Source organism: Pristiophorus japonicus, chromosome 17 (genome assembly GCF_044704955.1).
Source record: "Pristiophorus japonicus isolate sPriJap1 chromosome 17, sPriJap1.hap1, whole genome shotgun sequence".
Classification (NCBI taxonomy): domain Eukaryota; kingdom Metazoa; phylum Chordata; class Chondrichthyes; family Pristiophoridae; genus Pristiophorus; species Pristiophorus japonicus.
The window spans coordinates 27,785,535-27,797,798 of NC_091993.1; the positions used below are offsets into that span (position 1 = coordinate 27,785,535).

Below are 12,264 nucleotides of genomic sequence, written 5' to 3' on the forward strand. Positions count from 1 at the left end.
ACCTTTCAATGCTTCAGGCAAAACTCAATGTGTGTAGCATTTGGTAGGAGCCAAACAATTTCTCTACTATATAACTGTGTCAAATGCACGCATGTATTCATTATGGCAAAAAAGAGAAAGAAAAATAAAAATTGTGTGTGTGTGTGGGTGGGTGGGCATTGGAGAAGCTTTGATGTGAGGAAAAAATAAGATGAAAAGCACCTCTGCAATTTGTGTGCTTCATTATCAATGGTAGCAAATAGATACAATCAGAGCTTCAAATGTGATTAGTAAATATACATGTAATTGCCGTAGCCAATTACAACTTCAAATTATCAGAAAAATTAGATCAGTAATTACAAGGGAGAAAATTAAGTAGATCTCTCATCTGAGCTTTGTTTCCCATTTATACAACAGGAGGCTGCTGGAAGAATACAATCAAATCAGAAAAGTAAATTAAGGGGAGACAGAGGTAGGGAAAGTCAGTGAATAAAAACCCATTTGGCAATGAGCACTACAATCCCAATGTTTAACAGCTATATAAAGGTATAACATTACACTGGGATTTACGATTGGGCAGTGAGGGGGTGACAAGGACACTTCCAAGAGCATGATGAGGTCATAGTACTGATAGACCTCCACTTCTATAGATGTATTTATATTGCACCAATATATTTATTGATTTTTTTTTTGGCAAGTTATTTAAATTTTCCCCCCATTACTGCAGGCAAGCAGCCATGGTCTCTGGCAGCCAGGTCAGAGCAGCTGCCAACACAAGTCAAAGGAGTATGAAAGTGGCCAATCACAAAATTTATTGACTATTTTTTGAAGCGCGTATTTTTTTTTAATAGGTGCGGATTTGGCCAGAATCAGGCAGGTGAGTCAGGATCTTTATTATTATATATTCACAATAATCACATGGGTGAAGTATAGCACTAATACCATCCTACAGCTATCTGTTCACTGGAGCGAATCTCAGTTATAATTTTGAAGTTTCCCTTCTCAAACAAAAATCCATTAGACCCGAGACAGAAGTGGGAAAACAGATTAAGAGCTTGCTCTTATTTAAAACCGAAACAGAAATAAACTCCGACTGGAAGAATTTAGTGGCAGATCACAGTTTAATTTAATTCAGGAAAATACCGAGTACATCATACACGTTTCTACAAGATATGCTTAGGTTAATAGAAGGCTGTCAGTGAGTCAAAGGGTGGTATCACAACCAAATGTTTCTTATAACATAAACTTTAGCTGCTTTATTTTGGCTTTGTTTAAATTCAGATTCCAGGACAATGATGTCTGTGAGCCACCAGCTCCCAGTGTTTATAACTACTAAACCTGGCTCCCTTATCCCAGCGGCAGATTGGGTCTGTAAGTCCGCAATTGGCATAAATGAACAATTCAGTAGTGTAAACACCAGGAACAGGCTCATGAACACTGATCCTCTTAAATCCCAATTAAATCAAGGGCAATATAAAAGCAGTTAGCACGAGTGAAGCTTGAGGAGTTAATAAATGGCAATGAACCCCACTATTGAGGCATTAATTAAAATTCATCATTAGACACTTGTTATTTTATTTACATATCGTTTTTTTTTAATGTTTTAAAAATGGGCACACCGCACTGACAATTCTACAGGCAAAAGGCAATGAGGAAAATAGCGTAAGAGCTGAAAACTGACATTGCAGTAATAGAAGAATGAATATGCATTTATTTAGCACCTCATCATATCTCGCGGGATGTCCCAAAGTGCCTCACATACAATGACTTGCTTTGAAGTGTCGTTATCTAGATACATACAGCAGCCATTTTGCAATGAGATGAATAACCAGTCAATGTTTTTCTGCTGTTGAGGGAAGAATGTTGGCCAGGACACTGGGTGAACTCTTGCTCTAATTTCCTTCTGAGTCACAGGGACATGCAGACCAAGCCTTGGCTTAATGTCTCACCTGAAGGACCGCACTTCTGACAATGCAGTGCCCTCTCAGTACTTTACTAGAGTGTCAACCTAGCTTAATCTACTCAAGTCCTGGAGTGGGACTTGAACCTATGACCTTCAAACTCAGAGGTGACTGAGCCAATCTGACACTTATTCTTTACTAGTAAAATTTCAAGAGGGAAAAATAGATTATTGCAACTTTGGAAAATATTGCTACCTTTAGAATATTAGTGTACCTACACTTAATATGTTTAACTGAAATTACTTGCTCTGCCGCTTATTTTAAATGGGTTAATGCCTCTGTTAAAATAGCGAGGAGGAAGGATTTTGAGAAGACCATGTTAACTGTCCTATAGTGTCAGTTCAAGCCTATACATTTAAGTATAGTTCATGTGTTGCTATTGTGGATTAAAAAAATTATATGTGCAATCTTATTTTCTCCAATTTGATGATGGCCACCAGGACTATCTTCAATTAATAACTCTTATTTTCCCAGCAATGCTGGGGCTTTGATAAAAAAAAATTGAAATGATATCCTTTATTGAGAGGTCATTCTAAATGAGAGAACTGGAGAGACCGGGGGAGGGGGGATCAATAGACCTACCATTTAAAAACAGCAGGTTAAAGAACAATTAGGCTATGTGATAGGGAAAATAGCATATCTTCAAGCGTGGCTAAACACATGTGAGCCAAGTGCCAAAAAGCCACACTTGAATGAGGCCACAGATATGAATTGTCACACAATTAATAGCCTCAGTGTATTTTCCAATTTCTAAACAAAATGGCACACAGAGGATGGAAATATTGTCCCCTCTTTCCCAAAACACAATATTCACATTGTAGGAAGCTTCAATTTGCAGTGGTTTAAGCAAGTACTTGGTCAGCTTAAATTTAGGTGGCCCACTGAATTCCACATATGCAGCTAGAGTACAGAGAAGGGCAATGAAAAAATACTTTTGAGTGATGCCTTTGCCATGTGAGTAATGAACAGTTCATAGAGGTCAACCCATTACAACTGAAACAGTTTAATTATTAATTACCTGCAATCTATGAGCTAAAGGACAAGTTCAGTATGTTTAGTGTGTGGTAACACCAACTGGACTCTCTCTTGGCATTTGGTTATTAGCACATGTCAGCAAAGTGCTCAGGCATAAAGAAAAAGGCACAGAGGCAGCAAACACACTTAATGTGTGTACTGAGAAAGACCGTCAGAAAAAGGGTGGGGGAAGGGGGTGGTTAAAAAAATCTCCCTGATGATCTGTTATAGCTTGTGTGCAAATGTTGTTATTTTACAGCGTAATCAATATTCTCTCGCCTCGGGGCGAGCACAGTTGCAGTTTGTGAAAAATCTGGATAAAAATAATCAAACAATCAAGAATCTAGGGCCTCAGTGGTCATAAAGTGGCAAAGGAGGAGGGAGATGGGACTGGGCAGAAAAAAAATTATCTTACCAAGTTTGTGAGTAAGCTCAACCTTACAGGGCAACCCCCCGCCCCCCACAGAAATTCATTAATATAAGCTATTTCTTAACACAAAATGTCAGTTTGAGAACAGTGGAGCTCCGTCACCGTTTAGGGGCTATCTCTGGTCTCTTGTCAATTATAAGCTGAGGGAGCACAGCAGTACTCCTTCATAGTGCTGAAATAACTAAGGCAAGGCAGCATGAAACAGTCACAATACCTGTCACACCAAAGGGACCCGATTCAGAGGAAAAAAAACCCTGAAATTAGTCAACGGTTCTCTATTTTTTTTCCTCAGTCTCAAGCTTTTTTTTTTATTGCTTTCATAAAATACCATGGCAAATAATCAAGCATGACCACTGACATCCTCTAGATTGAGTTTTAGAGCCATTAAATGAGCTAGGCCTCTTGGGAAGGCTCCTGCTCAGGTTAGTCTAAAGGTAATTATTCAGCAATTCGAGGCATGGCTCTACCTAGTTCCTGTACAGTGCCTGAATGGTGTACATGGATAAGGTCAAGCTTGAGCTCTATACAAGTCTGGCGTGGCTAGGTTTGATGGCTAAGGGGTTGCTCTGGGTGGCAGGGCTTAAGAGGTTGTTTTGAGCAAAAAAAGCATCATTAAGAAAAAAAAAATATTGTGTATATTATATAAATAAAACTTTCCAGGCCATTAAGAATGACTTTAGCAGAGAAAGCACATAAGACAGTGACTCACCTCATCAACGATGCACTGCAATAACTGTAGTGGCTGCAATCGCAAGTGGGAGGAGGGGGGTGGAATAGAGAGAAGTATTAGCTTATATGCAGTCTTTTACAGTAGACTGAGAAAATCATTAATGCAGTAAAATGTTGCAAGATTAATCAACAGCGTGAAAGTCTTATAAAAACATTGACACCCTAGATGTTCTATTATTTCTAATGATACCTAATCTACTACAGGCACTTTAGTGCTTGTTGTAACAAAAATGCAATTTGCTAAGTTTAAAGTAAAGCACTCAAGCATGCAAAAAGGCAGCCAGCAGGAAAAAAAAAAGTGAATTTTTTTTCTCTGCAAACTCATAAAACCTTACCATTAAAGATCCCTGGTTTTTCTGAATCTGAAAGGCAATATGTAATTAGCATGTCATAATCAAAATGACTCACTTGGACACATTACGATCACTGAGAGAAAATTATTGCATAGCTGGTGGCAATTTGTGGGCATGTGTTAACACCATTTACATAATGAAAATACACAAATGTTAATAGCTATTCTTCTCATTTATAGGCGAAAGTCAGCAGAATGTTAATTTTGCAGAACACTTTTTAGTACCCTCCAGGTTATACAAGTGAGGGGGAAAGAAAGCATAATACAGTTACAGTGCTGTTTACACATCCGATATAAATAACATTCTCTGGCTCTGGTACAAATCCAAGATTAAATGCTGCATTTGTTCCCTGTGCATTCACATCCGCTGCCTTTCAAATTAAAAGATGATTCAAAACACAAAATGTACTAGTTATTTGATACCCGCTGAACACAAGCACAATTTACAAGTGATTTGACCAATCTTCTCCCTCCCCACATGAAGCGAGAATTTTCAAAGCAGCAATTTTTTTTTTAATTAGAATCTTCACTCATACATCCTTCCCCAATGAATTAGCTGAAATCTAAACTATGTCAGTTCCCACTGAATATAAAGGAAATTACATTTTTGGGGGTGAATTTTTCTGCTTACCAAGGCAAGGGATGTTTGCACTAGGGAATGAATATTTTCCTACTTCAGGTTCAGTGTTAGCAGCAAGCACTCCCTGGCCAAGTATAGCAAGGCTAGCAGCATGGTAAAGCTGGCTCTACACTACCCCACAGCATGTCTGGGATCCAACTTCAGTAAAGTGCCTCGTGTATTGCACCAGTGTGACATTTTTGCTTTTGGAGGTACGGCAGGAGTGTGATGGAAGACCTGGGAAACAGGCCAGCACACGACAACGTTAGGTCCTGGCCGTTGTGATTTGATTCTAGGGTCCATGTTTTGGGACGGAACTTTGGTCTCTCATGTCAGAGGGGACAGGGAGTCTCAGGCCAGGTGTTTACTTGGCCCCAGTCAGTCAGAAGCTGGCAACTGGTTCACGCAATGAAAAGACGCATACTGGCCACTAACCCGGCAGAACTGGGGCCCATCCTGGGGGGGTGAGATCTAGACCAGGCAAGTGGCTTGAATCACCCAAAATGCTACTTAAGATTGCTATTTTTATGCGGCTGCAATACAAAGAAGGGCGATTTGGAGTGTTTCTCCAAGAGAACAGATTTCCTGCCAGCTTGGGGTAGGCAAGTGCTGGAGCTGCAGTGGTGTAGGCAACAGTGAGCTCCATACTAATTAGGTGTCCTCCCCATAACCTGTATTCTCCGGCATGGCCAGCACTGGAAGCCTTCAGCGGACAGAATTCTGGCATAAGTGCCAGGATCGTGGCCCGTGGAATTTCAAGGCCTGACAATTTAGTGCTGCGTTAAGGCCAGTTGTATGCCAATACCCAATACGATCTGGGTCGAAGCTGGCCAATCTGATTTGATATTGGATGTTTACAGCCAACAGACAGAGATTTTATCCCCATACGCTGGGCTGGATTAAAATTCAAGTCCCAAGGATGAAAGGACAGCTTCAAAACCACGACGCCCCCAGTCCCCAATGGTTTTTAATAACAAGGTTGCTTTGCTGCCAACTAACACTCAAATCTAAAATCTACCAACACACCAGTGGTGTCACCCTTCTGTATGAAAATATATTAAAGAAATGCTCTGATTGGTCCATTACCACCCCCCCCACCCCGCCAAATCCAGAAGCACATCATTAATTTAAAAAAAGCTTACAAATTGCAACTTTAATGTGATATAATTATTTTCCATTACATTATGCAGCAACACAATGCAGGAGTTTGATGTTTCACTTGAATCTGACAATGCAGTATGAGTATAATTGATTCATTCTATCAATTAAATACAGCTGTGATTTTTCTCCCCCCCTCCCCTCCCTTTTTAAATACTGGAGAGACCTGCTAGTGGAAATATTAGCAATCAGCTCTACTTCAGATAAACTACCTTTAAGATTGAATTATGTGTTAAATTTTCATTTTAGAAAAGCATGCATTAGCCAATTCAGTGGGACTTTGTGCCCACCCCACCCAGCAAAGTGCAACAGCTTACTTTACTTACCTGCAGCTACATTTTATTATTAACTGTATATATTCTACCTAAACATTTCTAGATGTTTCGATTGATCCAGACCGACATTCTATGCAAAGAGTATTACCGACATGCTGTGGTCCAATGGTTTCATTATACATAATTCCCCCATGCTGACACTCTAATTGTACAGATTGCCAGCTTGGATTATAAAGACATTTTTAAAGTGTTTTCTATAAAACTTCATCTACCTCTCCCCACCTTACTCTTTCTCTTCTCTGCGTTCCCTCTCCTTTCCCCCACCAAAAACTTGCTCGCAATCAAATTTGATTTGTAAGGCAAGGTGGGGCTGAGAACCTATTCTACAAAAATAACTAGCACATAAGTGCTTGCCTTTAAACATATGTCCAAATTAATTTGGAATATTTGATCTATACATGTGTAAATTATATATATTTTACACACATTTATATACTTGAGAAATAAATGAGTATGTAAACAATATTGTGAATCTGTGTGTTATCAAGACGATCGGAAAATATTTTTCAACAGTAGTTTTATCGGACGCAGAACCAGAAATGCGTACAGGAATCATGGGGAGAATACTACCCCTCTCTTCCTACAAAAAAGGTGTTAATTGAGAAAGATGTGCAATTTAAAAGGGGTCCAATATCATCACATTCACACATTCAAATCGCACCAGTATATCTTTGGTAGGCACAGTGTGATTGCTTTAACTTTTGCATTTGTGATTAATTTTAATTATAGGTTTGAGGCAACGGCTAATGTCCCATTTATTCTGGGGCAAGAATTGGGCAATGGGAGACCAACACAATTGTATACTAGATCAAGCGTAACCTGTTGGAATGGTCTGCGGCAGTTGAGCTGACTGTGAATGGAGGACCCCTACGGGTTTCTCACCTGCAGCACGCATATACAAGTTGGTGGTGCTGCAAAGATGTGATGACATCATCGCATCAACACTTGAAAGGACTGGCAACCCAGAGAACGGAAAGTGACAGCAGTTTTACTGCAATTATTTAAAAAAAACAGAAACAGACAGATAGGTTAGACCGAATCCATGCCAGTTCACTGCCTGGCAGTAACTGGAGCGTATGAGGGAATTTAGGAGTTCTCCGATGGTTCATTGCCAATATAATTAAGACATAAAAGATGACATAAGAGAATATCACTATAAATATAAAAACAGATAATTAAAAGGGAAAAAGAGTGAATCACAAGGGAAAAAGATCCAATATTTTAAATAAATGTATTGCAAAATTGGTATCTGAATAGAAATTATGAATTAAAAACTTTAAAAACAATTTAGTAAGGTTTAGCAGAGATTTGATAGAAATGCAGCTTAGCAACCATGGTTTGAAAAGTCAACCTGATTGTGGAAGTAGGTTGACTTGCAATGGGACTGTATTGCATTAATAAGCATTAACATCCAGTGCACCCATCACTCGAAAAAGTTGCCGATTTTACTCCTGTTGATGTGGGAGCTGCAGAATGGAATTTGTTTCCAGCCCTGGCTGACTTTATGATCCCTCCAAGTAGCCAGCTCTAGAGGAGCACTGACATAAGCCTCAGAGCCGGATAAGGAAAGTCAGAAAAAGGAGAAAAGCAAGGTGGGGGAAATACATTTAGTGGACAACACACCATAAGACAGGTGAATGTGTTTAATTTCTTGGTAATTATTACAAAGAATACAATTTTATTTTTGAAAAAAATATGGTTTTGAGCAATTCCATTCTCCAACAGATCAGGGAGAACACTTATGAAGTTTGATTAAGAACTGATTAATTTATCGAGGTGGCACATTACTTCTTGCATGCATGAACGCAGGGCAAGTGGGTGGTTATGCAGTTGCTCCGTTTCTAACAAGGCCCAGCATCTGATAAAGTTAGTTTTGTTAAAATTTTGCAAATATTTTTTTTTTGGGGGGGAAACAAATCAGAACACACAGGGAACAAGTTTATGGGTAGACAAACAGATGAGACAACATAAACCCCCTTGCCTTCCCCCTCAAAAAACAGCCCCATTTCGAGCAGAACAGCCTGGAACACATTAGACACACATTTCTGCTTCAGAATTTCGTAAGCTGTTCTGCAGCAACATAAAAGAGTTGAAATTAAACAGGATTGTTTCAGTTTGCAATATTCTCAAACATGGAAATAATTAGTTGTGTTTAGAAAGACAGTTTAATTTGCACCCGTTAGTACCTGTACATGCAAAATTGAGTGTCACAGAAATCACATCTCCAACCTCTTAAGAATGATCACACTTTATAAATCGACTTGGAAGGAGTTAATGGAGCAGTTCAAGTTATTTTTAAAATCAGTGTGTGATACATCTGCCAATATTGCAGTCATTTTTTAATTTTTCCATCTTGGGAAAAGAGTTAAGTAACATGCTCATTGTACAGGTTCAGTGGGATCGATTGGTTTCAAGTTTCAGCTTTTATTTGGAGAAAGCTTTTGTATTTGTGTTAACAACTAAAGCCCCACCCAGAAAAAAGCAGAATGAGAGATTCCATCACCTACACCACCGAAAATAACATTATTATTGGTCCTGGCTTTAGAGAGATTTTTTCAGAATTTCTCTGAATTCTTAATTTAAAAAAATATTAACTGTTCTTAAAAATTGTATTCCTTCGTTCTCATTCATAATTTTTTGACCTTTTCTCTCCCATTTGTATATATTTTTTCTCCATTCCATCTTTTAAATAATTTCCATGTTGTTGTTCACCTTCCCCCCACCCCCCTCCCCACCACTTTGTCATAAACCAGGCTCAATGTCTTCAGTTGAATGAAAGCATTCTGAAACAACAGCAAGCAGATGTGAAGCAGATGCTGAAAACTGCCAAGAAAATTCAGATTTGGCCATCGGAGGAAGAGAGGCAAACAAATATGGCAGCAGGGGGAAAAGGAACAAGAAGCTTGTTGATAGCACAAAAAAAGCCAAAGCTACATTTGGGAACCTACCACTTCATTCAGAACTTCCCCAGGTCTTAGCACCTGCCAGTTTAAGTGCAAAAATGATAATCAGAACCAAAATACTATTCTGTGTATGGAATACACAGTATAGTATTCAAATATCACAACACTTAGTATTTATAAATACATATGCACACATATGCCTTTGCAAGAAATGTATTTCTTTAAAACCAGAAAAAGGAAGCTAATTATTAAAAAACTTTCAAAATGTAATTTGCCACATATACCGTACAATGATATGAAAAGAAAGAATTTGCATTTATATAGCACCTTATCATATTCTTAAAATGTGTCAAAGCGTGTCACAACTAAAGAATTATCTTTGAAGTGCAGCCACTTGTTACATTGGCAAAGCATTTATTTTCACCAGGGAGGGAGTTAATTCCTCCAGAGACAACCCTGATTTCAACTGAAAAAAAGTTGAAAACAGCTTGTGGATTCATCTGATTATTTCTTGTAACAAGTGAGAAGGAAATATGGACAACTCTTCCGTTGCAAAAAGCTGCACATCTGCTGTTCAAAAACTTATGACCGATTTCAAACCATCATCCTCTACAGGAGGTCTGTCAGCATCCGTAAAGCGAAAAGGTGGGTTGATGTTTTGGATGTAAACATTTCATTAGAAAGTCAGCAGTTCTGACAAAGGACCGCCCCCCACCCCCTCCAAAATGATAACCCATTGTCACTCTTTGCAGATGCTGATGGACCTGCTGTGCATCTCCAACATTTCCTGCTTTTATTTCAGATTTCCAGCGTTTGCAGTTTTTCACTTTATATCATCTTTCTGCCTTGTTTTCAATGAATTGTATCCGTAGACAGTTTGCCAGTTTTCCCGTGGCAGTTCACCATTTAATCAATGCCTCTGGTTAAGGAGAAGGAAGAAAAAAAAGGATGACTTTCACTGTCAGTTTTTTTTTCTATTTCAGTTGCCATGGCAATCCTTTTTGATGGAAAGTGGTGGTGCAGACCTTCCACTGTTCCCTTTTACATGATTATCAAAAGCACAATCAGAGTAGTAAAATGGATTCACCTACCTGAAACGTAACTTACAGAAGAAACCAGCTATAGCTTTCATCTCTCACTTCCACACTGGAATTATGACTTGCCCTAAAGCTCTTCTTGGAGAGATTTACCAGTGACCCAGGTCAGATCTTCCCATATCAGTTGACAAATTTTTATTTCTAATATTTTTATCACCTAGTGAACATTCACTGCTTTTCAAATCATTGTCTGTTTGTTCACCGAAGAACCAGATGTTGGAATGCTCTCTAATTATTTGGGTGACAAATCTTTTCATAGGCTGCATGTAAGGTTTTATATATTACAGGAATATGATTGGCACTTAAATAGCGTAGCACATCTCGAGTAAGATTGCCTAACTCCATACATTTAACTTGAGCTTAGTGCATTTTCATGGAGCGATAAAGTAACCCTTTAAAAAAAACGGATTAAGACGGAGTGTTCAATGTCTGCGGCCTTTTGAAGCTTGACTCCCAATCAGTGACCTCTTGAATTATAATTCCAGCATCAATTTAACAAATTAATTTTATCGTCCTAATTTGATGAGTTTTCCTGCTTACTCGAAGGAGAAACAAAAAAAAAACATCCATTGAGATTTGTTGATCATGGAGCAATGTGGAAGAAATCTGCAGACTGACCCTGTTCTTGAATGATGGAGGAAGGAAGGGTCTAAAATAGGAGGCAGGAAATTTAGGGCAAAACCCCGTAAGAATTGGTTTCTCTAAATGGGGTCCATTGCTTCATTTTCTGTGGGAGAAACTGGCAGAACAAAATAATTTTTTTTTGCAAAAATGATTTGCCTCCTGCCAAATATCACTGACGAGACAAGTCATTTCCATTAATTGCAACAACTGCAGGACTATTTTATCTCCTTCTGTGACTTGCATTTCCTGGACCTGACTGGAAATCTTGGCCAGAGAGGAAAAGAAGAACAGAGCTGAGATGCATCGCCATAGGAGAGAAAAACAATGTGTAAACTAAACACCTCTCCAAGTAGCTTCAAATGCTGAACAACAATACTGGCATATATTTGGCTGTCTAGCCAACCTCTTCAGAAATCCATGTGATGTGAAAGGACCAAAGGCGTGAGGAAAGAATAACAAATACAATATATAAATAACTTGTAGGTTGGGCCAATGAAGATTAGCTTCTCTAAATGAAAGCTGCTGCTGCAGTTGGCAGCCCTAAATGGATTTAGCCATAGCACATCAAGTTTAACCTAATCCTCTGCTGACTGCAGCAGGCCCCCTCCTGATTGGAGGAATGGATGTGCTCCCAGCTCTGAAAATCGTTTGGGAAATCAGCAAAGATTGAAAATAACACTAAAATAGTGAAAAATTAATATAGAAAAAAAGGCCAATGGAGAAGATGGCAGCGGGGCAGTAGTAAGGGGTCGGAAATAAAGTTTTAAGAACCTTTTTATTTTGTGTATTTATATATTACAGTAATAGAACCACCTGTTAATATACAACAGTAATGCTACAGAGATGTTAAGTGTTTCCTGTGCATCAACAGTGTCTGAAGTGAAATTAAAAAATGGTTGGCCCGGGGTACAAAATACTATGGAGATGTTGGCCAGCCAGCACCTAAAAGGTTAAAATCCAATTGGAAAGATGGCCCAAAGCATTAATGGATTGCACAGTAGCAGGGTGTAGGTTTAGCCTCACGGTTCACAACACGACACGCTCCCGTCGGGGTCAGGCAGCT

The 12,264-nt window shown here is 38.9% G+C and overlaps 1 protein-coding gene across 8 annotated transcripts in view; it reads right to left on the reverse strand.

Annotated features, from left to right (window-relative positions):
* Window positions 1-12,264, reverse strand: part of map2k5 (mitogen-activated protein kinase kinase 5) — a 246,290-nt gene that overhangs the window by 46,153 nt on the left and 187,873 nt on the right. For 5 of the 8 annotated variants that reach the window (XM_070858526.1, XM_070858525.1, XM_070858523.1 and 2 more), the window contains 3 exons: window positions 9,526-9,558; window positions 4,449-4,475; window positions 4,094-4,126 (listed from right to left, as the gene is read on the reverse strand). The exons of 1 other annotated variant lie outside the window; for it this stretch is intronic. In XM_070858526.1, coding sequence (XP_070714627.1) covers window positions 4,094-4,126; window positions 4,449-4,475; window positions 9,526-9,558 — 93 coding nt within the window. The remainder of the gene's footprint in view (window positions 1-4,093; window positions 4,127-4,448; window positions 4,476-9,525; window positions 9,559-12,264) is intronic. 2 more of the 8 variants (XM_070858527.1, XM_070858524.1) reach the window with 1 other exon arrangement.